We start from the raw sequence: 22,136 nt of genomic DNA on the forward strand, positions 1-22,136 counted from the left end.
AACTTGTTTTTCAAGTTTTTTGTATTTCTATAAAAAATACGAAGAACTATGAAAATTATTACTGTTTAATCTAAATTTAGATAAAATTGTCATGATTCAATCAATTATTTTGTTCGAATAATTGATTGTAGAGTCTAAAATTTTGAACAGAAATAATTAACAGTTTTAATTAAATTACTACGTTAATTATCAATCAATTAGATTATTTTTAATCAATGAATTGTTTATTGTTTCAATTAACTTTTTTTAATTATTCGATTAGGTTTTCTGTTAATTGATAAAAAAAAACTATTTCAACGAAACAGTGTTCGTTAAAAACAAAAACTGTTTCAAACATGAAACAATTTTTTTTAAAAACATACTGTTTCAATTTGAAACGGGATTTTATAAAAAAAAAATCTTAATGTTTCAACCTGAAACCGTGTCAAAAGAGAGAAAAATAATATATATTGACACGGAGAGAAAAATTATATATATATATATATTAAATGCATGGTATTAAACGTTTTTTTAACAGTCGTACTGTTTATATATAAAAAACATTAAAAAAATTTAATACCATGATTAAATGATTAAATAATATTAAATAATATTATTTAATTATAGAACTTAGAAGGAGTTTAACTTCTTAAGGAAAGATTCTATATATAATCATGTAGTCATATATAATAGATTTTTATATCGATTGAGATAATTAATTGGATCATACCAGTCGATTATCATACTGTATCAATCGATTAATAAGTCTAATTTTATATTGTTAAGGCTGATTAAGTAATTTTTGTTCAAATTAAGTTCCTAAAATTTTCTTGAATCTATCCACACAACGTGCTACCAAGTTTAACTAATGTGTCGGCCCAAAGAAATGCATCTTAGGTAGGTATAGTGCATTTTGTGTCGATAGACGTATATCTATGCTAAAAGTAATCGGTCCAAAGGAAGATTACTTTTATGCTAGATATATATGCATAAAGTAGCTTACAACTATGGAACAAAATAATATTTTATTTAGATCATGCACAAATATGTCGGCCTAAAGGAAGACATATTATGTGGCCGATTAAGGTTGTTGTGAGCTATGAACCAAAATATAACTCATATAAAGTATCATATTATACGCACAATGGGTCGGTCCAAAGAAAGGCATATTGTGTGGCCAATTAAAGTTTGAGTTATATCATAGGGTATCACTAACAAATAATATGTTGGCCCAAAGGAAGACACATTATGTTGTACTTGTTATCTAATAAAGAACTCATTTATATGCATTTAAAATTTTATTTTATTTGCATAATTTTATATTACTTATATGTTCTTAGCTTTAATTAAATCGTGAGCTTAAATAAATTTCTCTTTTTAATTTCAGTGCAATCTGTAACTGCCAATATTAATAGCATTCCAACACTAACTGATTCGAATTTTGCTGAATAGAAAGAATACGTGACCGTAGTCTTAGGTTGGATGAACTTAGACGATGCATTAAGGAATGATCATCTCGAACCTCTGACTAGTGCTAGCACTATAGAGCAGAGGGCTGAATTTTAGCTGTGGGAGAAATCAAATCGCATATGTCTGAGTATCATGAACCTTTCCATATCGGCACCAATAAAGAGCTCAATAACTGAGGGAGGAGATGCTAGGAGTTTCTTGGACCAATTAGCAGACCGATTCACCTCAATTGAAAAGGTCAAGACTACCGCACTTCTTACGAAGTTGGTGACTATGCAGTATACTAGAAAAGGAAATACAAGGGAGAGATTGAGGCTTGAGACACCTGAAAGTGCTGACCTAGCATCTAGATCTCAAGGTTCAAGCAAGAAGAGAAAGAGGATCAATAAAGGAAAAGGAAAGCAGACTACAGATTATGGAAGTTTTCAAAATTTTGTTAGTTCGGAAGTTGATTTAGCTATAATACCCACTAATACTTGGTGGATAGATACTGGTGCTACTACTCGCATAAGTGTCACTATGCAAGGTTGTCTTAGGAGCTGACTTCCGCTTGATGGTGAAAGATACATCTATACAAGAAATGGAAAGAAGGCTAAAGTTGAGTCGATTGACGTTTTTAGCCTTTGTTTATGAACCAATATTTTTTTGGATTTAGAAAATATATTTATTGTACCGTATTTTCAAAGGAATTTAATTTCAATTTCTTACTTGGACAAATCAGGTTATTCTTGTTCATTTAGAAATGAAATTTTCAGTATTTTCTTTAATTCAATGTTGGTTGGCAATGATTCCTTGGTTGATAAGCTTTATAAATTGAACACCATTACTTCTACAGTTGACAACGTAATAATGCATAGTATAACTATGAAATAGAAATTGACTGACGAGAATTCTTCCATGTTGTGGCATAGGCGTTTAGGACATATATCCAAACAACGCCTAGAAAGGTTAATGTCACATGTAATTCTTGATTCCCTTGGCATGTCAGACTTTAATGTTTGCATAGAGTGTATCAAGGGGAAGATTACTAACAAAAGGAATAAGGGGCTAGCCGTTATAGTAATGTTTTGGAGCTAATACATACGGATATTTGTGGACCATTTCCTAAGGCATCTTAAAATGGACACACATATTTTATTAGTTTCACAGAAGACTATTCCAAATTTTGTTATATGTACCTTATTCATGAGAAATCACAATTTTGGACATGTTCAAAATTTTCAAAGCCGAAGTTGAACTTCAACTAGGTAAGAAAATTAAAGCTGAGTGTAGAATTGTGCCTCAGTATACTATGTCTGGTACACCTAGTCAGAATGGTGTAGTTGTGCGTCGCAATCAAACCCTAAAAGACATGGTAAGAAGTATATATATAAATGCTTTTATTCCAGATATTCATGATTTTCAAATATATTTTAATTTTAAATATAATTTCGAATGCTTAAATATTATATCTATCATTTCACAAGCTCGGCCGATCTTCTTCCCCCATCCTGTTATGATATTCGGTTAATTTAGTTAATTTAATGTTAATTTTATATAAATTTATTTTATTATTATTTTAAATAAATTTAGTTAATTTAGTGTTAACTGAAATAATTAATTCAATTAATTCGATTTTAGTAAAATGTTGATTTGATTTAGTTAACTAACTAAATAGTAACCAAATCTATTTAATAAAATTAATGCCAAATCTATTTTTTTTATTAACCGATAATTTTTTTATATGAAATCAATTATTTCGATACAATTTTTTCAATTTTATTATTTAATAAAAAATAGTTTAATAAAATTTAAAATTCAAAATCAATCTAAAATAATTGATATTTTTTTTAAAAAATAAACTTTCTAATAAATCCAATTAAATTCTAACAATATCCATATCAATTATCCTAAAATAAATTTTTATTTTAAATTTTACATTTTATATTAAAAAAAATATTTACATCAACTACCTTATTAATTCCCTAAATATATATTTTATGAATAATAATTTTCTAAATTTAATAAATAGATTTCATTTCTTAAATATTAAAATAGTATTTCTTTCATCTCTTTAATAATAAAATAATTTTTCTCTCCTATGTCTGATATAAAAAATAAAGAAAAGATAAAAAAATAATAAAAAAAATAGATAGTGACAAATTATAAAGAAACGGATGTATGATAAAATGAGAATGAATACCTAAATTTAATAAAGTATTTTTTTTATCCTATATTTTTTTAATGAGGATGAATGCTCTAACTAATAAGGATCAGTCTTAAAACTCACCTTCTCATAAGATAAATTTACAAACTTAAACTTAAAATAACTATATTTTAAATAAATTTAATTAGAATTATTTAATAATCTCAATTTGATTTTTTTCAATATCTAAGTAAAATATTTATATATATTTAAAATATTTTATTTATAAATCTATAATCAACGATTCAAAATATTTTGCAAATAAATATATTTAAAAATGCTATATTTTAAACAAAAATATTTTATTTAGTTCAATTGGAATGTTTATATACAGGTGGAGAAGACCTGGTCCTCGATCTGTCGTTTTATAAAAGCTTTTCCCTATTTGCCGCTCTCCGTCGCGCCCTCTTCAACGAGAAGAGAGATAGCTTAGTTGGCGGAGAAGAGATAGCTCAGTTCCTGATGGCCGTTCCGTCTCTGAAATTGGAAGGGGCACTCGCTCGATCAACGCTCCCCTCGATCTCCATTCTCCATCCGATCGCTGCGCCTCGTGTGGCATTGTTTTCGAGCTCGCCTCTCCTCCCACGGAAACTTCTACCTTGCTGTATTTCCGGCAGGAGCTTTAGATTCGTAGTGAAAGCCTCCGTCCAGACCACCTCTGAAGGGCTTCAGGTATCTCTCTCTCTTTTTTTTATTCTTTTCGCTTTTCTTTATTTTTGCACAATGATGTCGGATCAGTAATAGCCGAGAGTTTGCAGATCAAAGCGATCCCCACGAAGCCGGTCGAAGGGCAGAAAACTGGGACTAGCGGACTCAGAAAGAAGGTTCCTTTTGGCACTCCTACATCGTGCACTTGTTTTATTCTTTTTTTTTTTTTTTTATGAATGATGAATTTAAGCTGTGTTTGGATTTGTGGTGGATTTAGGTTAAGGTCTTTCAACAAGAGAATTACCTGGCCAACTGGATTCAGGTATGTGAATTCCTTCTGTTTGAATTGTTTGCGATGAGTGATTGGAAGATTCAAATCTTAATGGGTTTCTGTTGGTGCAGGCTCTGTTTAATTCTTTGCCTCTCGAGGATTACAAGGACGGCGTGCTCGTGTTGGGAGGCGATGGCCGATATTTTAATCGAGAGGCTGCTCAGGTACTTTATCGTCGTTAAATTTGTCCGATACGTAGATCGTTCCTATTGTTGTCTTAGCAATTTGTTTCTTGCTTTCTTATGATCTATTGATCTTGGGTTTCAATCGGTGGATACAGATAATCATCAAGATTGCAGCTGGGAATGGCGTTGGAAAGATACTTGTTGGCAGGTGAATCGGTGTATACGCTTAGAATTTCTGTTGATCATAGCTACATTCTAGGAAAGAATTTGGATTAAAAGGCTCGGTTGATTTGGTTACCTAATACAACTTAAAGGATGCTTATCTTATACTGTACCAAAGGCTGGATCTTCATTCTCCTTTAGTGGTTTGACTAGCAATAATTTTAAGATGCTTCAATATAGTCTTCATTCTAACCCAATTTAGTTCCCAATCTTTAATTTATGAACCTCAAATGCAACTCTTGTTGGGATGCCTTTGACAACCAATTAAGCGAGCAACTTATATGTTAAGGACATTTTGAATGTTATTTTATCTCCTAATCAATTATAAAAATGCTTAATTGAATGCAAATTTTTGGAGCTGTGCGTGAATATTGCTGGATTTTTTCCTTTTTAGAAGTTGGTCAGAGGACATTTTCTTCCTAGGAAACTGTTTCTCAAATGTGTATCATAAAATTGGTGTCTAAATATTGGCGTTGCCTTGGTAGGGATGGTCTCATGTCTACTCCAGCTGTTTCAGCTGTGATTCGTAAGCAAAAGGTATGTGTTAATTAAATTTCAAACTTCTATCTTTTTTATTTTTGTTAAATAATTTTTTTCTTAGCAGGCTAATGGTGGTTTCATAATGAGTGCAAGCCATAATCCCGGTGGACCAGAATATGACTGGGGTATTAAGGTAAACACATGTCATTATGGCATCAAAGCTTCCTCTATTTTTTTTTAAAGAAAGGATTCTTGAATTTAAGATGATGAGTTCTTCATTATCATGTTCCTCTTGTTAATTTTTTGCAGTTTAATTATAGCAGTGGGCAACCTGCGCCTGAATCAATAACTGACAAAATCTATGGAAACACACTTTCTGTAAGTCTGTAGTCCTTTTTTTTTCGCTTCAGCTTTTGTTTATCTAAGTCAAATTAAGGGTGTAATCTAGTTACACTCATATCTTTGGCAGGATGTAAACTATATATGATCTTTCGTTGATAACATTATCATTCCAAAATTGTCTCGTTTAAATTCATCAACTATTCTTATCTGTTTTTGCTTGAGTATAGATCCGGTTGAAGTTGGTGCAATTAGAAAGAAAGTAATGTGACTGAAAACTGAACTATTTACTTTGTAAGAACAACAGGATGCTTTCAGATACATTCTCTATGAAATATTATGCAGCAATCTTTGCTGAATAGCTTGGCTTGCCAACAATATCATACCGTAAACTCTATTTTTGCAGCATACGTGATTTTCTTATTTAGTCAATAACTATTTCAGTTGTTTCTTAAGATCATATGGACATGTTGGAAGTTGGGCCTTTCCACTATGAGATTGTACTGATATCGATAATCATGAAAATTTGAAATGTTATAATATTCATACACATTTGCTGCTCTTATAGTTTAATCACTATGGTTATAGTGCATCCGCAATTGGATTAGGATCTCTCTTTGCGGCTACTGTTACATTTATATTCTTCTCAGTTTGAAATGTTTTGCAATTCTTAACTGCAGATTTCTGAGATAAAAACAGCAGATATTCCAGATGTTGATCTCTCCTCTGTTGGCGCTGTAAGATATGGTAATTTCACAGTGGAGGTGGTTGATCCTGTTTCTGATTACCTGGAGTTGATGGAGGTATATGCCCAACTAGAATTACCTCTAGATGGTGTCACATAACAATGCTTGCACTGGCTTTTTAGTGCTCAGAAGTTATGTAACATCTTGCTCCCATTTTTGTAGGAAGTCTTTGATTTTCAGCTTATCAAAGATCTTATTTCACGGGCTGATTTCAGGTACATGATTTATATGTCCATACAAAATCCTGATGGTTTAAAATGATGTTTAAGGGTTTTCACAACATGATGGGTGATAAGATCTTTCACTGGCTGATTTTGGGTACATGATTATATATTCATATAAATCCTAATAGTTTAGAACAGTGTTTAAGGATTTTTTCAATATGATGGGTGGTTTCAGTTAACATTAACGTGAACTATAAGTTTACTACTTACAGAAGGAAGCACTTTGCTCATATCTCACTATCACTATGACTTTCTTGACTTGAGATGCATGTGGTACATCATTTTTTGCCAAATCAAAGATGTTCTTGCATTTCCTAATTTCTATCCTATATTTATGTTTTCAGTCAATTATCTCAATGCGTTTATTTATTTTCAATGATTTAACAGCTGCAATCTGTTACTGCATGGGTAATTTTTTTTGTCATAATGTCTTCCTTTACTATTTCTTATTCCATATTGGCTTTTAGAAGATCACGATCCTGACTACTTGAGCTCATTGTTGTTAATAGCTTGGAAGAGCCACCCTATTATGGTTGCTTACATTGCTAGCTCCCTATTGTGCTGTATGTCTCACTAGATATTGTAAGCTTGCATGAAACTTAATTGGCAATTAAGTGCATAAACAGTTTTGTCTAGAATTTAAGCCTAAGTCGATGTTGTATTTTCATTACATTGAAATTGGCAACTAAGTGTAGGGAGAGAACAGTTTTTTTCTAGGCCTGAGTAGATGTTATACACTTGCATGACATTGGAATTACCAATTAAGTGTAGAGATGTAATAAGTTTCGTCTATAATTTGGTTACCTTTCAGGCTGTGACTGGCATGGTCCTAGTGAGGGTTGACCATGAGTGAAGGGCCCAAATGCGCAAACAAAAGTACCGTCAATTTATATCAGGGTCCTTTTAAGGGCTACCATGAATAAATGTTCAGATGCACAACTACAAAATACTAGTTTCACTCTGATTTGTTTTGAATTCTACAGTTAAAGATAAGGGAAGAACTCAGTTTTTTTTTCAAGTTCTTATTAATTGGGCATCAACTTTTTAAAATTGGTTTGTTTGTCAATGCTTGCACTATTCCACTTAGCCACATAACCATGTTGCTGAAACAAATAGGCAAGCAAAGATGAAAGCCATCTGATGTAATTTTTTTAATGATGTTTGCGTGGATGATATAAACAATTAATGTTTGGATGATCTAAAGTTCTAAACTAGTAAAATTATGTCCTAATTAGGGTCTTAATCTCTGCATAACATCTCCTAAGAAAAAGAGAAAAAGAAAGATAAGCTATTAATGATACTAAGAAGGTAGATTAAAGTTTCCTTCTCAATACAATCTTAAACTTGAAAGATATGAAAATTTCTGGTATTGAAAATATTGTATGTACTAAGGTCTATTAATCTAATTCATTGAGGCTTCTGGTATTGAAATTATATAATAAACAGGCTTTGCTTGAAATTATATAATCAAACTATTGAAGGTTATTCTTCTTTGACAGTTCTTTTCAAAAACATGGTTGTCATTTAGGCTACATGGCTTCGTGAATAAACTTACTTTCTTTATGCTGGCTTTGTTTTTAAATTATTCAACCACTTCCTTCAGGTTCAGCTTTGATGCGATGCATGCAGTGACTGGTGCTTATGCCAAACCTATATTTGTGGATCGCCTGGGAGCTAGTCTGGTTTGGAAATTGATTTTTTTCCATGATATATGAGTAACCTCGGTTTTCATTATGACAATGATGATTTGTTGTTGTGCAGGACTCCATTTCAAATGCAGTTCCTTTGGAAGATTTTGGACATGGCCATCCAGATCCTAATCTTACGTAAGAGAGCTTAGATTTCTTGTTTGTTTGTACCATTAGAATTTTCATATTCTCATCTAATTTGGAACAGGTATGCTAAAGATCTGGTTAACATCATGTATGCAAAGGATGCACCAGATTTTGGAGCAGCAAGTGATGGTATATTTTTTATCTTTATTTTTCAGATTTAGAGTAACATATAACTTCACAAGAAGACAAAGGACCTAGTGATAAGATTGTCAGATGATACATCCTTAAAATTAAACATACAGATAAATGAACTCATTAAGTTGTCATTGTTCTGTTTGGAGATGGTGATTCCATTTCATTCTTGAGAAAGAGAAAATTTCTATTTTTTGTCCTCTGATTTTACTTCTTCTTCCAAAATGCCAACATAATTCGAATGATTGTTTCATTACTTCCTGAGATGTACTTTCCTGAATTGGAGAAATATTGTACATTTAACTGAGAGTGTTTAACTTAGAGAACTTGAAACTCCACTAAATGGACCTTCAGAGCTAGGCCACTGAGGATCATGATTAGTTTTTTTCCATACCAATTTTTACGGGCTCCTATGATGGCGATTTCTGTAAATGTGAATAGGTATGCATTATAACAGGCTGCTTGCTTCTAAAGATGTTTTATTGCTAACAGGTGATGGTGATCGAAATATGATACTTGGAAGAGGCTTTTTCATCACGCCTTCAGATTCTGTTGCTATTATTGCAGCTAATGCTCAGGCAGCCATCCCCTACTTCAAAGATGGTCCTAAGGTAAAACATGTGTTCTTGGAGAAAGTAGTTTGTAACTACTATCTTACGATTAAAAAAACTATCATATATTGTTGTTTAGGGACTTGCTAGGTCTATGCCTACAAGTGGAGCTCTTGATCGTGTCGCGTCAAAACTGAATCTTCCTTTCTTTGAGGTACTCGAAACTCTTCAGATCATTAACATCTTGAACATTGTGTATGCATGTAAAAGAAGCATGTCACTTGAAGAGCGTCATAGGCTCTCTCTGCATTTGTATTCCTGCAATGGCCCATAAACATATGTTTGAGTTCTTCTCCATCTTTCGGCATATAGGTTCCTACTGGATGGAAATTCTTTGGGAATCTTATGGACGCAGGGAGGTTATCTATATGTGGGGAAGAAAGTTTTGGAACAGGTTCTGATCATATCAGGGAGAAAGATGGGATATGGTAAGCTTTGCTATATGTACTTGATGTTTATTTATATGTCGTCTCTTATTTTGGTAGTGGCTTTTGGTTTTGTCACTAGTACTTGAAAGTTTACATATGAGTTAGAGCATTTGTTTCATTTTTGTTTAACATATTTACCATTCAGGGCTGTGCTCGCTTGGCTTTCCATCATCGCCTACCAGAACAAGGACAAAAAAGTTGGGGAAAAGTTGGTTTCGGTTGCGGACATTGCAAAAGAGCATTGGGCTACCTATGGCAGAAACTTCTTTTCTAGATATGATTATGAGGTTAAAGTCTAGTAAATGTTATCTCCATCAAACCTAATGATCTGGACCTAATCCTGCTTTTATCAGGAATGTGAATCTAGTGGAGCCAATAAAATGATGGAATACCTTAGAGATATCATTTCTAAAACCAAGCAGGGCGAAAAATATGGTACGCTTCTATAAACTGAATAGGTTTGGATTGTTTAATTGATTTCCTCCTCTGTTTCACATTGCTGTTAATTGCTCTTGTTTCAGGAAATTACACCCTCGACTTTGCTGATGATTTCAGTTACACTGATCCTGTATGTCGTAAGCTTGGTTACTTCTTTATATTACTCAGCAACATTTAGGCATCTTCATCGGCAAAAAGCTAAAGAGAATTTGTTTAATCAATACTTTTATGGTTCCTGAACCAGGTGGATGGCAGTGTGGCATCTAAACAAGGACTTCGATTTGTTTTCACGGATGGATCAAGGATCATATATCGGCTATCAGTAATGAATATACCTTCTCATTATCATTGTTAACTCTTGTTTCTTTCTCATTTGAATGAACTTGATTCCTAGTGCATCAATGCGCAATGTCACTTTTACAGGGCACTGGATCTGCGGGTGCTACAATTCGCATTTATATTGAACAATTCGAGCCTGATGTAGCGAAGCATGATGTTGATGCACAAACAGCCTTGAAGCCTTTGATAGGTTAGTGAACTCATTATCATTGGAAATGAGTTCCGAGATCGTCTTTTACCATAATAGAGAACATTTACTGATGATTTATTTCTTTTCTTAGATTTGGCATTGTCGATTTCCAAATTGGAAGAATTCACCGGCAGAGAGAAGCCTACGGTCATCACATGATGATTAAGGCACCTTTTTCAGAGTATAATGGATTCACATTTCCTGTTTATCTTTACATTATCGAATAAAATTATTCTTTTTTTCCCTTTTAATCAAAACTTTTGAGAAATACTTATGGTGCATTCGATTCTTGGAATATAATTAAATAGATCAAGAATAAAATAGTTGTCGAATAAAATTATGGATATGTTCATTTGGTTGAAATGGAGTCGTCTAAACCAAATAGATCAAATTGAACTATACTAAAATTATCAGATCGTGATTTGTACCAAACAATTTATACTATAATTTTCATAATAGATTCTAATTTCTAAATTGCGATAAGAAATTCATTTGTTTTTTAAAGATAAATTGCTTCGATCCATCAGATACGAATCAAACTGATTTGGTTACAAATTGAACTAGATTTAAGATTTAATTAGCCATTTCATTTAATTCAAATTAAACTAAAATAAATTCTCTTTTATAGTTGATACTAATCAAATTAACATATAAATGAATTGAAAGCTAAATTGAAACCATCAATCTAGTTGACTAAACTTTAGTTATTCTGCTTAAATAAAATTAGAATAATTCTTATATGACATAGTTCGTCGTTTCTCATTAGGTTGACTTGAAATATTCAGACTAACCAATAAAAAGTCACAAAGGTACTCATTTTACCACAATATTTACATGTTCTTACGAAAGATTTAAAAATAATATAATACATATATTCCCAATCTAGTATAGCATTCATTATTCATATTAAAACTTATTACTCATTATAGCAAAATTTATTGCTCATTGATCAATCATCAGTCAAAAAGAGAATGATCTGCGCCATTAAATCATTGATCCATAATTGTATTATACTGACCAACGTCACTTACATAGCACATCAATATTTTAACTAGGAATAAATAAAAGTTAACACTATATTTTTACATCAATTGTGGCTGACATGGTAGATTTTTTTAAAAAAATATAATAAAAATACACTAAATTTAAGAAACCATCTAAAGAAGGTTATGCCGCATGGTCTATTAACATCAAAGGCAATGATTGGATTGATATCTCTCCCCATTAAAGAAGGTTAAGCCAATGATTGGATTGCCATTAAATCATTGATCCATAATCTTTTGTTTAGCGAGAAAATATTAGATAAAAAAGTGCAAGCTTAAAATCCCAGTTTGTCTGTATAAACAAACAGATCTTGTGCGCCTCGCACATCATAGAAGAGATACTTCTCCAACCACTAGATTCTCCTGTAATCTAGCTCGAGAAGCAAGTGATGAATTGCCGATAATGTGTAGCTTCCTGCATCATCCACTTGCTTTCTCTGCGATAACAGTTTCTATGGTATGTTCAGAAGCTGATGCGGTATTTGGCACTTGTTCATCTTTTGGAATTATCAGACCATATCCGCCCTCTTTTCTCTTGTACAAGATGTTTATTTCACCTGAACAAGAGCAATCAGATGCTGTCTTGCAGCAGGAAAAAGTTAAGCCACTCATACAAAACTAGTAGAAAAGTACCAGTTTCCTCGTTCCTGAAAGCATAGAAACTGTGATCCAGATTCTCGAGCTGCTCCTTTGCTTCCTCAACCGACAGTGGCGGCATGTCAAAATACTTTGTGCGCACAATCTAAAAATGGATCAAAAGAGTGACTGTCAAGAAATGGATGCAACAGGCAGAATGCTTTCTGCAATTGATAAATCATGAGATGCAGAAATAGAAGCTATTGTTAGTTTAGCTCCTAATCCACTCATGATTTGACATTATAATAGTTTTACCTTCAGATATTATCTAAGAATAGGTAACCGACCAAAAGACAACACTCATCTTCATTACTTCTCAGTCTGCAAAAAAATAGATTTTCTGTGCCAAAAATTTATCCAGAAATACATCAGATGATCAGAACAATCTTCAAACATATGGGCTCCCTGTTTTATTCTAGACTTTTACAGCTCACCCAAACCATGTTTGTGATTGAGCCTTTTTATTTTTAAGTGGGCAAATTAGAAATGGATCGAAGAGCTATTGTACAATGTCCACATTCCATGTAAAAGCATCTACCCGGCATTAAAGCAGGCCTCATGATACAGAAATTGAGTTATTTTCTGTTTCATAAGTTCTGATATCCTGTATGAGTTTAAAACTTCTACTAGAAGAGAATACAGCAAAAAAATAAAATAAAATGAATTCTTTGAAGGAACTATCATCATAACCCACTCAAATAGTTCACATTTTACTGATTGCACCACGAAGAATTTGGTAAGCCATGAAGGAAAAAAAAAATGGTATGAGTACAATTATTTGTTCTGAGCAGAAGCTGAAGAGTTGTTAACCAAAAGACGGAGAGGCAAGAAAAGGGAGGAAATGTCGCTGAGATATGCTAAATGGGCCGGAAGAAACATCATCGTTTCACCATTATGCGTGAACTTATTGCCCATCTGATTTATGGAGCTCTGGTGGCAGTCAACAACTACCAAGAAACACCAAGGGATGTTTGTAGACTTTGTCAGGAGGAATTCAAGGAATGATTTTGTGATAATTTAGGTGGTTCCAAATAAAGAATTACAGTAGCAAGTTGCAACCAGGCCTAATAATAGATGGCAACTGATAGATAAGTGAAGACATGTTTGGAACTTCATCAGCATAAAGAGATGGGCCTTTCTCATATGATTAAAACAAGGCTAATGTCATGCAAATTCAAGAAAAGGTATCAGCTTGTTTAGATGTTTTGATATGATTTGATTCAGGAAAACATATTCTGTCAATTTATACAAAACTAAAGCACCACATGAAAAGAAAATGGAGAGTATGATCAGCAGAACAGATTCCTTAAGTTATTTGGTAAGTAAGGAATCTAACAATGAGCACACGCAAGCAAACTAACATAAAAATCTCATTGCCAAAAGTTAACCAAAACTAGAATAGAACACTACTTTTTCTGAAAAAGTATTAAGGTGGACAATAGCTCAGCCAACTAGACATTATATCATTATAGCGTGTACGGTAGAACTGAAACAACCAAAACCCAAAGTATATCTAAAACCTACTGATCACAGCTAGAGTCAGAAATATGGAAACACTCATATTCAGCAACCATAAGAAAAACACCATGAATTATAAGGGACCCAAGAACTTCTCACCGATTGAAAGCGCACTACTATTGTAATCAAATTATACTCGGCTGTTATATTGTAGTTACTGAATGGATGTAGTCACTCTCATAACGCTGAATGATAAAATTATCAACAGAAATATTAGAAAATTTGCATAATTTCCTACGGAACTAGACTTGCTAAAAACAAGAATAAAATAAATATACAACTGCCTTTTCAGAGGAATGCAAATTCCATTCTGATATGAGAAAGGCATTAGTAAAATACTAAAGGACGGCAAAAATGTAACCTTGCCCAGTTGTTCTACGTCTTCTTCTGCAGGTGAAGACTCCACTATGTCTTGTTCCTCCTCGTCAGAGCTTTCAACTATGTCCAACTCTGTATCCCGAACCTTTAGGCGATTGAACCCCTTCATGTGGCGGCCATGGTCAGTATCTTTCTCCTTGATCTTCCTCAGTTTCCTCTGCAGAACAGAGGAGACCAAATCGATGCTCCCGTACGTTGTCTCTGCTTCCTCCTCCGCCCGAATCACCCCATGCTTCTTGCTGAACAAAGTAACCTAAACCAAAAGGGCAAAAATAGAAACTTTTCGAGCATGCCATCCAATTCAAGGATACAAAAAACAAGTGATGGCATGGGGTAATTTGAGGCACATACCTCACATCGGCAAAGCCTGGGTCCTCGTCCGAACTCCCCGCCGCGAATAGAGAGCCGGACGTCGACCTCCCGGACGAGGTAGCTGTGCTTCTGCACAGCCTTCCCTACCTTATCCTCTACGTGCTTCTTCAGTGCATCTGTCAACTGGCGAAGAGCAATCAAATAGCACTAAAATCAAGCCCTACGAAATCCAGCAGCGGAAAGAATCTAGAAAAGGGGGAAGACGCACGGAGATGTTTTTCCCTTGGATAATGAGGCGGACGGAGGAAAGGGGGCCATCCCAGGACATCCGGACGGAGAAGGAGCGGGTGTTGGCAGGGCGGAAGGAGCAAAGGCGGAGGTCGAACGCGGCACCGAGGAACTGACGGCGAGGCATCGTCGGGACGGAGCTGGAGTAGAAAGGGTGGGAAAGGGAGAGAGGAGGGAAGAAGGAGGCGGTGCGGGCGCAGGGGCAGGCCACGGTCGCCATTGCTCAATCTAGATTCTTGAACCTCGAGGGAGGCACAGCAAGGGGATGTGGCTAATCCATTTGTGGATAATGGAGCTTTCGGAAGAAACGGGTCGGATCGCTCGAATATATAGAAGTGATAATTCAAATATTGAACAGGTGCTTTAGCTTTGGGAAGATCGGATCGGATCGGATCGGATCGGATCTAGTGGAAGTGCATGCCCGCGACGCTACCTACCTCAATCCGTAATCCGATTAACTGCCGGAAGAAGAAAAAATTATCCCAACCATTTCCATTTCCCCGCCTCTATCTCGGCCCCATCCCAACCCAACGCAACCCCGATGGCTGCTTCTCTCCTCCCCGGACTCCACCGGCCGCCGACCAACTCCAGCTTCTCTTTCCCACGACAACCACGCAAGAACCCTTGCAGTGTCCCGTCACCGAGAAATCCCTTCTCTGCTTCCGTCTCCCCTTCCACCTCCTCCTGGGAGCGGGAAGAACAGCGTTGGTTGCGCGAGGAGCAGAGGTGGCTACGCGAGGAGCAGAGGTGGCTTCGGGAGGAGTCTAGGTGGGTGTCCGAGCGCGATTCCCTCCTTCGAGAGATCGCGGCCCTCCGCCATCGGATCGAGGCGCTGGAGCGAGACCGGCCGAGTCTCGATTCCGTGATCGTGTCGGCCGCGGCGAGCAAGGGGATCCCGGTGGGGAACCTTCCTCGGTCGGCGCTAGTGGAGGAGACCGAGGTCCAGGAATTGATCCTCGAAGAAGTTAGGGTCTCGGAGTCCACTGTGGAGAAGAGAGAGATGGTGGTAGATGAGAAGAAGAAGAAGTCGCTTGGACGGCAGGCTCTTAGGAGAGGCTCAGAGGGAAACGATGTTCGATTGATGCAGGTCCTCACCGCTCTCTCTTTCCTTTTATTTTTCGTGTTGGGCTGTTCAATTATTCAATTATTCAAGTCTGATTGGTTGACAAGCATTTGCTGATAGCTCAACTTCTTTCTCATATGGTTTTCATGAGATATTTCTTCTTTTGTACGGTGAGATCATGGATTCATGGTTTATTATATTTCGAATCTGAGTAGAGCACAGTCCTCCTAACCGCTTGCAGGTCTTATCCTACCCAATCTTCTGGTTGCGCATTATTTAGATCTTAAATGTAAGCCGACATCACTACATCAAAAATTAGATTCTTGTGTGGGTAAATATCACTATGTCCCTTGACTTTCTTGCATACATTGTTAGGATCTTGAGCATAAAACAACACAAGCACAACGGAATATTATCAAGATCTTTTCCAGAAGATCCTTGCTAAGGAAATCGTATACTAGTTGAATTGAGAGTTCTACCTTTGTTGCATAAACACAAACTCCCAACAGTAACTATTTTTTTTGGATGCAGATCTCAACGCGATCGTGTTCGCGCCTTTATGATATCCACACGAACACGTTCTCCCGTTCGTTTCACGAACTCACGACTCAAAGAAGAAGCAACCTCGGTTGTGCTAGCAACAACTCAAGGAAATTTCGGCCAAGAAGAAGAGAAGGAAAAAGAAGATGATAAGTCTCATGTATAAAATACAATGCCAAAAATCCTTTTATATTCATCCAATGAAGGGTTTTTTTCCCTTTGGTCTTCCTCTTATTAATGCATGATTAATCCAAATTAATCATCATTGTCTTTTAACCTTCCTTCTTCAATGAATGGATTCAATTGAGTCTAACTCAATGAGTCAAATTCGGATTAGACTCAATCCAATCCAATGTGTCTAACTCAATGAGTAACCCAATAATATTAAGGCCCATAATAATTCAGTCAAACTAAATTAAACCCATCTCCAAATCAACATGTTCTTTGTGTGTGACCCAATAGACTCTCGCAACGTTGGCAATATATCTAAAACCATTTTAGATACATAAACAATAAGTGGCATCTAGCAATGTATTATTGCTACTCAAGTGACGAGAATGTTGTGATCCGATCTAACCTTTCTGTGTTTATTATCTTGTATAACTTTATCCTTCTATCCTTAATACCTAGATTGATCAATGAGGCATAGACTGTGTCATTCTGTTATCAATCTTTGTGTTTCTTGATCTCTAAGTAGACACACTCAATCAAATAAGTTCAATATCTCATATTGACTGATTTAAGCATGATCATGCATTCTTATGTCCTACTTAATCAAGGGGTCCACAAATACCCATCTACATCACTCATATCCCTCCGCATAATTTATTGCATTCCCAGTGATCGATTTTATAATCCACCTTGTCAAATGTGACGTTTGTCGATACCAAAGTACACAACTCCTTATGTAGAGAATCATAGTGACTTCAGATCTAAGGACTATTCATACCAATAGTCACTATAAAAGTGTTTATAACACTCATATAACGATCCATAAAACATCTCATAGCGGACCAATTTAGTACATATTTTCTAATATCTACTCATATGTCGACTTGATATCTCATATCCATGACTTGTGAGATTAAGTCATCAATTGACTTACATGCTAGTCTTAACGTATTAATATTGTCCTTGCATATTAATGTTTGACTAGGAATAGTTAAGAGTAGTGTCTATATATATACGCACACACACAAGCTCTCACTATCAATTCAACCAATTGATATGTCGTAGATTAGAACCTATTAACCTTGGACACTATTATCCTTATTCATCTAGCACAGATTTGCAGTAAATATAATAACTCTTGCCTTTTATTAATGAAACATGATATAATATGTCCTAAGTCAATCAACTCTTGAATGACGAAAGGCTAGGGTTTCCGTGCGTGTTCGCGAGAGGAGGAGCGGCGAAAGGCTAGGGTTTTTTGTGAATCGGGAGGGTTTGATTATATTCGAGGGGTAATACTGTCTTAAATTTTTGGTTAACCAGGGAATCAAGGAAAACCCTAGTTTTATGGGGTTTTCTGATTCCGAACTATATGCCCAAATTGCTGATGTGTCAGGCATATATCATAACTTAGGAATCATCAATTACCAAAATCAAATAAGGTTTTGGTTGATAACCTTGGATGGATAACCAAGGTTATCAAAGATAACCCTGAACCAAACACACCCTTAGGGCTTACACTAACATACATATCTTAAAGAGGATGGAAAACCAAATGAATGAAAGATCTCTCATCCACCATTTTGGTTCCAAATGTAAATCGGCTGGAAATCAAATTACTCTCCCTCACCAAAATAGCTTCCCTTGACTCGTGGAACAATGCATGCCAGTTGACTTAGTCAAATTGAACGTGCCAACCTATTTAGGCTTGTTAGGTGGTGTGAGTTGTGTATCAAACAAGTTAGTTGAGTCAGGATGTGACTCAGTTCATGCTCATTTAAGTGCGGAAGCAAAATGAATGATTCCTTTTACTTATCTATCCAAAAGGGAAACAAGTGGAAGAGAAATTAGATAATATTCATCTACCTGTTTACCATTCAGCTATGCACATTCATCTACTGCAACAGACCCTTCGTGTCTACTGCAACAGATCTTTGTGTTCAGTGTACTACACAAGATTGGATCAAGCTTCTTATGGAGATCCAATTAGTTTATTTATTCAACTTCTATTCTTTAACTAAGGCCAGACATGAAATTCATCATGTCTGGCATAGTTATTATGTTGTCCCTGGAATCCTTGCCTTAGTATTTTGTCTATCCATATAAGATCATGTTTGGAAGGAATGAACTCACAGACCAGTTTATCAACATCCTTTCATATATAGCAATATCAGTGCTTACCTCATGTTATTCCTGTGCATGTGAAATGCCTAGCTCCATGCCTTTCAGCATACAAACTTAGCAAATTTGCTACCATGGCAAACAATGAAATATTGCAAGATAATTTACTTGTATAACCATGATTGAGCAGGAAGCATTGCAAAGATTGGGTTTTTATTCAGGCGAAGAAGATATGGAATATTCATCCTTCTCAAGTGGAACAGAGCGTGCTGTGAGAACTTGGCAGGTAACCGTCGGTAGTAGTTAAAAAAACATATGTTGAGTTAAAAAAAAAAACTATTGATATCTGTCAAATTTTATATGCACAGAAATTTCTGATAAACTACTTAACATTTCAGAGAATGTTTCTTTTATATCTAGGTAATGTTTTGATGCAGGCCACTGTAGGAGCACCTGAAGATGGAATTATGACAGCAGATCTTCTGGAATGGTTATTCATGGAGAAGAGTACAAGAGACGCTGCTTCCAAGTTCAATGCAGTATGTATTTTTAGTTCTATATAGTATATTATATGGTACAAGTATTGTCTAGTGACTAGACTTTGATTTGTCTCATGCAATTTTTGGGGGCAATTATTCATTCCCATCATGACTTAGATTTTCAATTTGCACTTTAAATGTTGATTTAATTGAGGTTGTGAATATTGAGATCATTCTTCTAGGATGGTGCAAATGGAGCAGTAGTGGCTTCTATAGCAGAAACCACAGAGATTCAGCAGAAAGCAGTAACAGAAGATGGTGATGCACCACTTAAAGTTTCTGAGCGAAGAGTGTTTCTTCTTGGGGAGAACAGATGGGAAGAACCATCAAGGCTTATTGGTAGGGGTAAACCATTTGACAATGCCAAATTTGTAAGCCATACAAAGTGCCTCTCTTGTCGTGGGGAAGGCAGAGTGATGTGCTCAGGTATCCCAAACAATTTCTACTTATTTCTATGATAGTGTTGTGTCAAAGCTTTTGGAAGTACATATGTCACAAACACTACTGATTTTTTACCATTGCTATAGCAGTTAAAAATACTTGTGACTTTAAAGTTGGAAAATGTTTCTGTTATTCATCAGAAATTAGATTTCAATATTGTGTGTAAAACCTAATGCATCACTGTTGGAGCTTGAAAGAGTTTATGAGATCAAGATCTAATTTGGGAACTATGTTATTAAATAAAACTAAGAATTAAGAAGATTCCCCGTGATTTGTTATATTGTGAGATCTTGGAAAATGGTGATTGATAGGAGAATAAGAGGTGAAATAAAAAGATATAAAATTCTAGTTGGTTTTGGACTTAAAAGAATGGCCACAAACCTAGTTAATCAGGATAATTTTTCAAGGATTGATAAAAAGAACAACTTTGGAGGATTAACAGGTAGTAACAACTTTGGCTTAATGAATATTAAAGGTTCATTTTGCAACCAAATGCAAGAATGGTCATTCCACAAGATATGCCTACTTTTCAAGAAATTCATTAAATCTTTGGATTGTGATTCTTTTTATCATTCCTTGTGTCTAGGATTCATCTGTCATGTGAAAATTTGTCATATACATAATCCCCAGTATATCAACTCCCAAAGTCATCTTTTGTCGTTTTAATATCTTGCATCAGATTTTGTTATAGTGAAGTTATAACTTGGTATGCTTCTGTTTCTCGCTTCTGGCAGAATGTGATGGATCTGGGGAACCAAATATAGAGCCACAGGTCCGTTCATGTTGATTTGATTATCTCATTTGTTTGCATTAACTTATTTAGTTATCCATTTATTTTTCTTGTGGCTACATCCAGTTTCTAGAGTGGGCTGGTGAGGATGCAAAATGCCAATATTGCGAAGGTCTGGGCTACACCACTTGTGATGTTTGTAGAGGTGGGAACAACTGAAACTTTACTTGTGATTTGATCTCTCTTCCTATCAAATAAACGGATCGGAAGCTACTACATCGATACGTGAATGTTTTGTGCTTCATAGACATGTATCCGGAATATAGGGATTTAAAAAAAAAAATAGAAAAATGTCTATTTTGTAATTATTTATATATTGAGATTAATTTCGTTAGTTTCCTGGAAATATATTCAAATGAGCATTTCTAAATTAGAACCTCGAATACACTTATTTTAAATTTGAATATGCTGATCTGCTCAGAGCTTTTTATAGGACAATGGTCAGTTTTTGATACCCATCCTCAATTTGTTATTTGCGAGTGGAATGTTGAATTTTGTAGCATTTGCAAGTTGTAGCCTGTGAATAGTCAATACTCTAATTTAAATAAAATTATTATATATCAAATATTTATTTATTAAAAAAATTATCAACTTAATTAAATATATTTAAATTTAATGAAAAATCATTTTAACTTTATATATATATATATATATATATATATATATATATATAGGCTACAGCATAGGCATTGCTATAGCAGTTTTAAAATGGTTTTAATGTGGTTTAAATAGTTTGGATAAATATGTCTACAATTTTGCATAGTGATAACTATTAATTAATACAATAATACTAAAATAATAAATATATAATAGGATATTATTTAAATATTTTATCAAAAAAAGTGTCATTTTGAATAATAATAATTAATGATTCTTTTTTTAATTGAAATGATAATACTGCGAAATGGGAATAAATATGAGAATAATGTTTAATTCATTACATATTTTATATTGAAATACATTAAAATTTCTTATTTTATCCTTAGAGAAAAAATTAGATGTAAGAGAAAATTGAATGTGAGAGATGTTAGAACACTTCGGAGCTAGTGGAGGGTAAATAATTCGCTTGCTTCGTCGATAATAATCTTTTGCAGTGAAAATACTCGAAGCAAGCTTTTCCAATACTAATAAGATAGATTTAATTGGTATTTTATCAAATAATATAACTAATCCAAGGATTTGATCCTCTCACACATCTACTATCGAAATACTCTTTTTTGGAAACAATTTGAAGGCAGAGAAGTCTCGTATAAATTCACACACAAAAATACAAGAAGAAGAATAAGAAGAAGTTAATACAATAAGAAATCTCACAAGATTTATAGCAAATGAAACCCTAACTTCTTTCTTCTTACTTGTATACAACAACACTTCTCTCTAAGTCTCCAAGAACTGGTGTGATGCCTTGTAAGCTCGGTGAAGAGAGTGGAAGAGAACGGGGTGATGAAATAGTGTACGCCAAAACTCTTTTATCGGGCTCATAACGACTAATTTTCAAGCGTAATCGATTACGCCTTCCTAATCGATTAGCTTAATTGATTAAGAAGCTTTTTGTTTGTACGAGAAAGTCTCTT

General features: G+C 34.7%; 3 protein-coding genes across 3 annotated transcripts; 2 read left to right on the forward strand and 1 right to left on the reverse strand.

Annotated features, from left to right (window-relative positions):
- Window positions 1-3,994: 3,994 nt before the first annotated feature.
- On the forward strand, window positions 3,995-10,992 carry LOC122014479 (phosphoglucomutase, chloroplastic-like). The gene is made up of 22 exons (XM_042570712.1): window positions 3,995-4,306; window positions 4,393-4,458; window positions 4,560-4,604; window positions 4,685-4,777; window positions 4,894-4,946; window positions 5,446-5,497; window positions 5,565-5,633; window positions 5,750-5,818; window positions 6,460-6,582; window positions 6,688-6,740; window positions 8,353-8,431; window positions 8,511-8,575; window positions 8,646-8,713; window positions 9,209-9,327; window positions 9,407-9,481; window positions 9,640-9,755; window positions 9,901-10,042; window positions 10,109-10,190; window positions 10,277-10,323; window positions 10,438-10,515; window positions 10,617-10,722; window positions 10,814-10,992. Exons 1-22 carry the CDS (start codon window positions 4,097-4,099, stop codon window positions 10,879-10,881), a joined length of 1,878 nt encoding a protein of 625 aa, XP_042426646.1. The 5' UTR covers window positions 3,995-4,096; the 3' UTR covers window positions 10,882-10,992.
- Window positions 10,993-11,925: 933 nt separating this feature from the next.
- On the reverse strand, window positions 11,926-15,355 carry LOC122014620 (ribosome-binding factor PSRP1, chloroplastic-like). The gene is made up of 5 exons (XM_042570946.1): window positions 14,878-15,355; window positions 14,649-14,792; window positions 14,281-14,550; window positions 12,399-12,507; window positions 11,926-12,322 (listed from the first exon to the last, which is right to left on the reverse strand). The coding sequence occupies exons 1-5, from the start codon at window positions 15,115-15,117 to the stop codon at window positions 12,186-12,188; spliced, it is 900 nt and encodes a 299-aa protein (XP_042426880.1). The 5' UTR covers window positions 15,118-15,355; the 3' UTR covers window positions 11,926-12,185.
- LOC122014619 (protein disulfide isomerase pTAC5, chloroplastic-like) lies at window positions 15,344-20,960 on the forward strand. Its single transcript, XM_042570945.1, has 6 exons — window positions 15,344-15,984; window positions 18,983-19,078; window positions 19,230-19,331; window positions 19,514-19,757; window positions 20,507-20,544; window positions 20,629-20,960. Exons 1-6 carry the CDS (start codon window positions 15,439-15,441, stop codon window positions 20,719-20,721), a joined length of 1,119 nt encoding a protein of 372 aa, XP_042426879.1. The 5' UTR covers window positions 15,344-15,438; the 3' UTR covers window positions 20,722-20,960.
- Window positions 20,961-22,136: the final 1,176 nt, after the last annotated feature.

This window comes from Zingiber officinale, chromosome 8B (assembly GCF_018446385.1).
Source record: "Zingiber officinale cultivar Zhangliang chromosome 8B, Zo_v1.1, whole genome shotgun sequence".
Taxonomy (NCBI): Eukaryota; Viridiplantae; Streptophyta; class Magnoliopsida; order Zingiberales; family Zingiberaceae; genus Zingiber; species Zingiber officinale.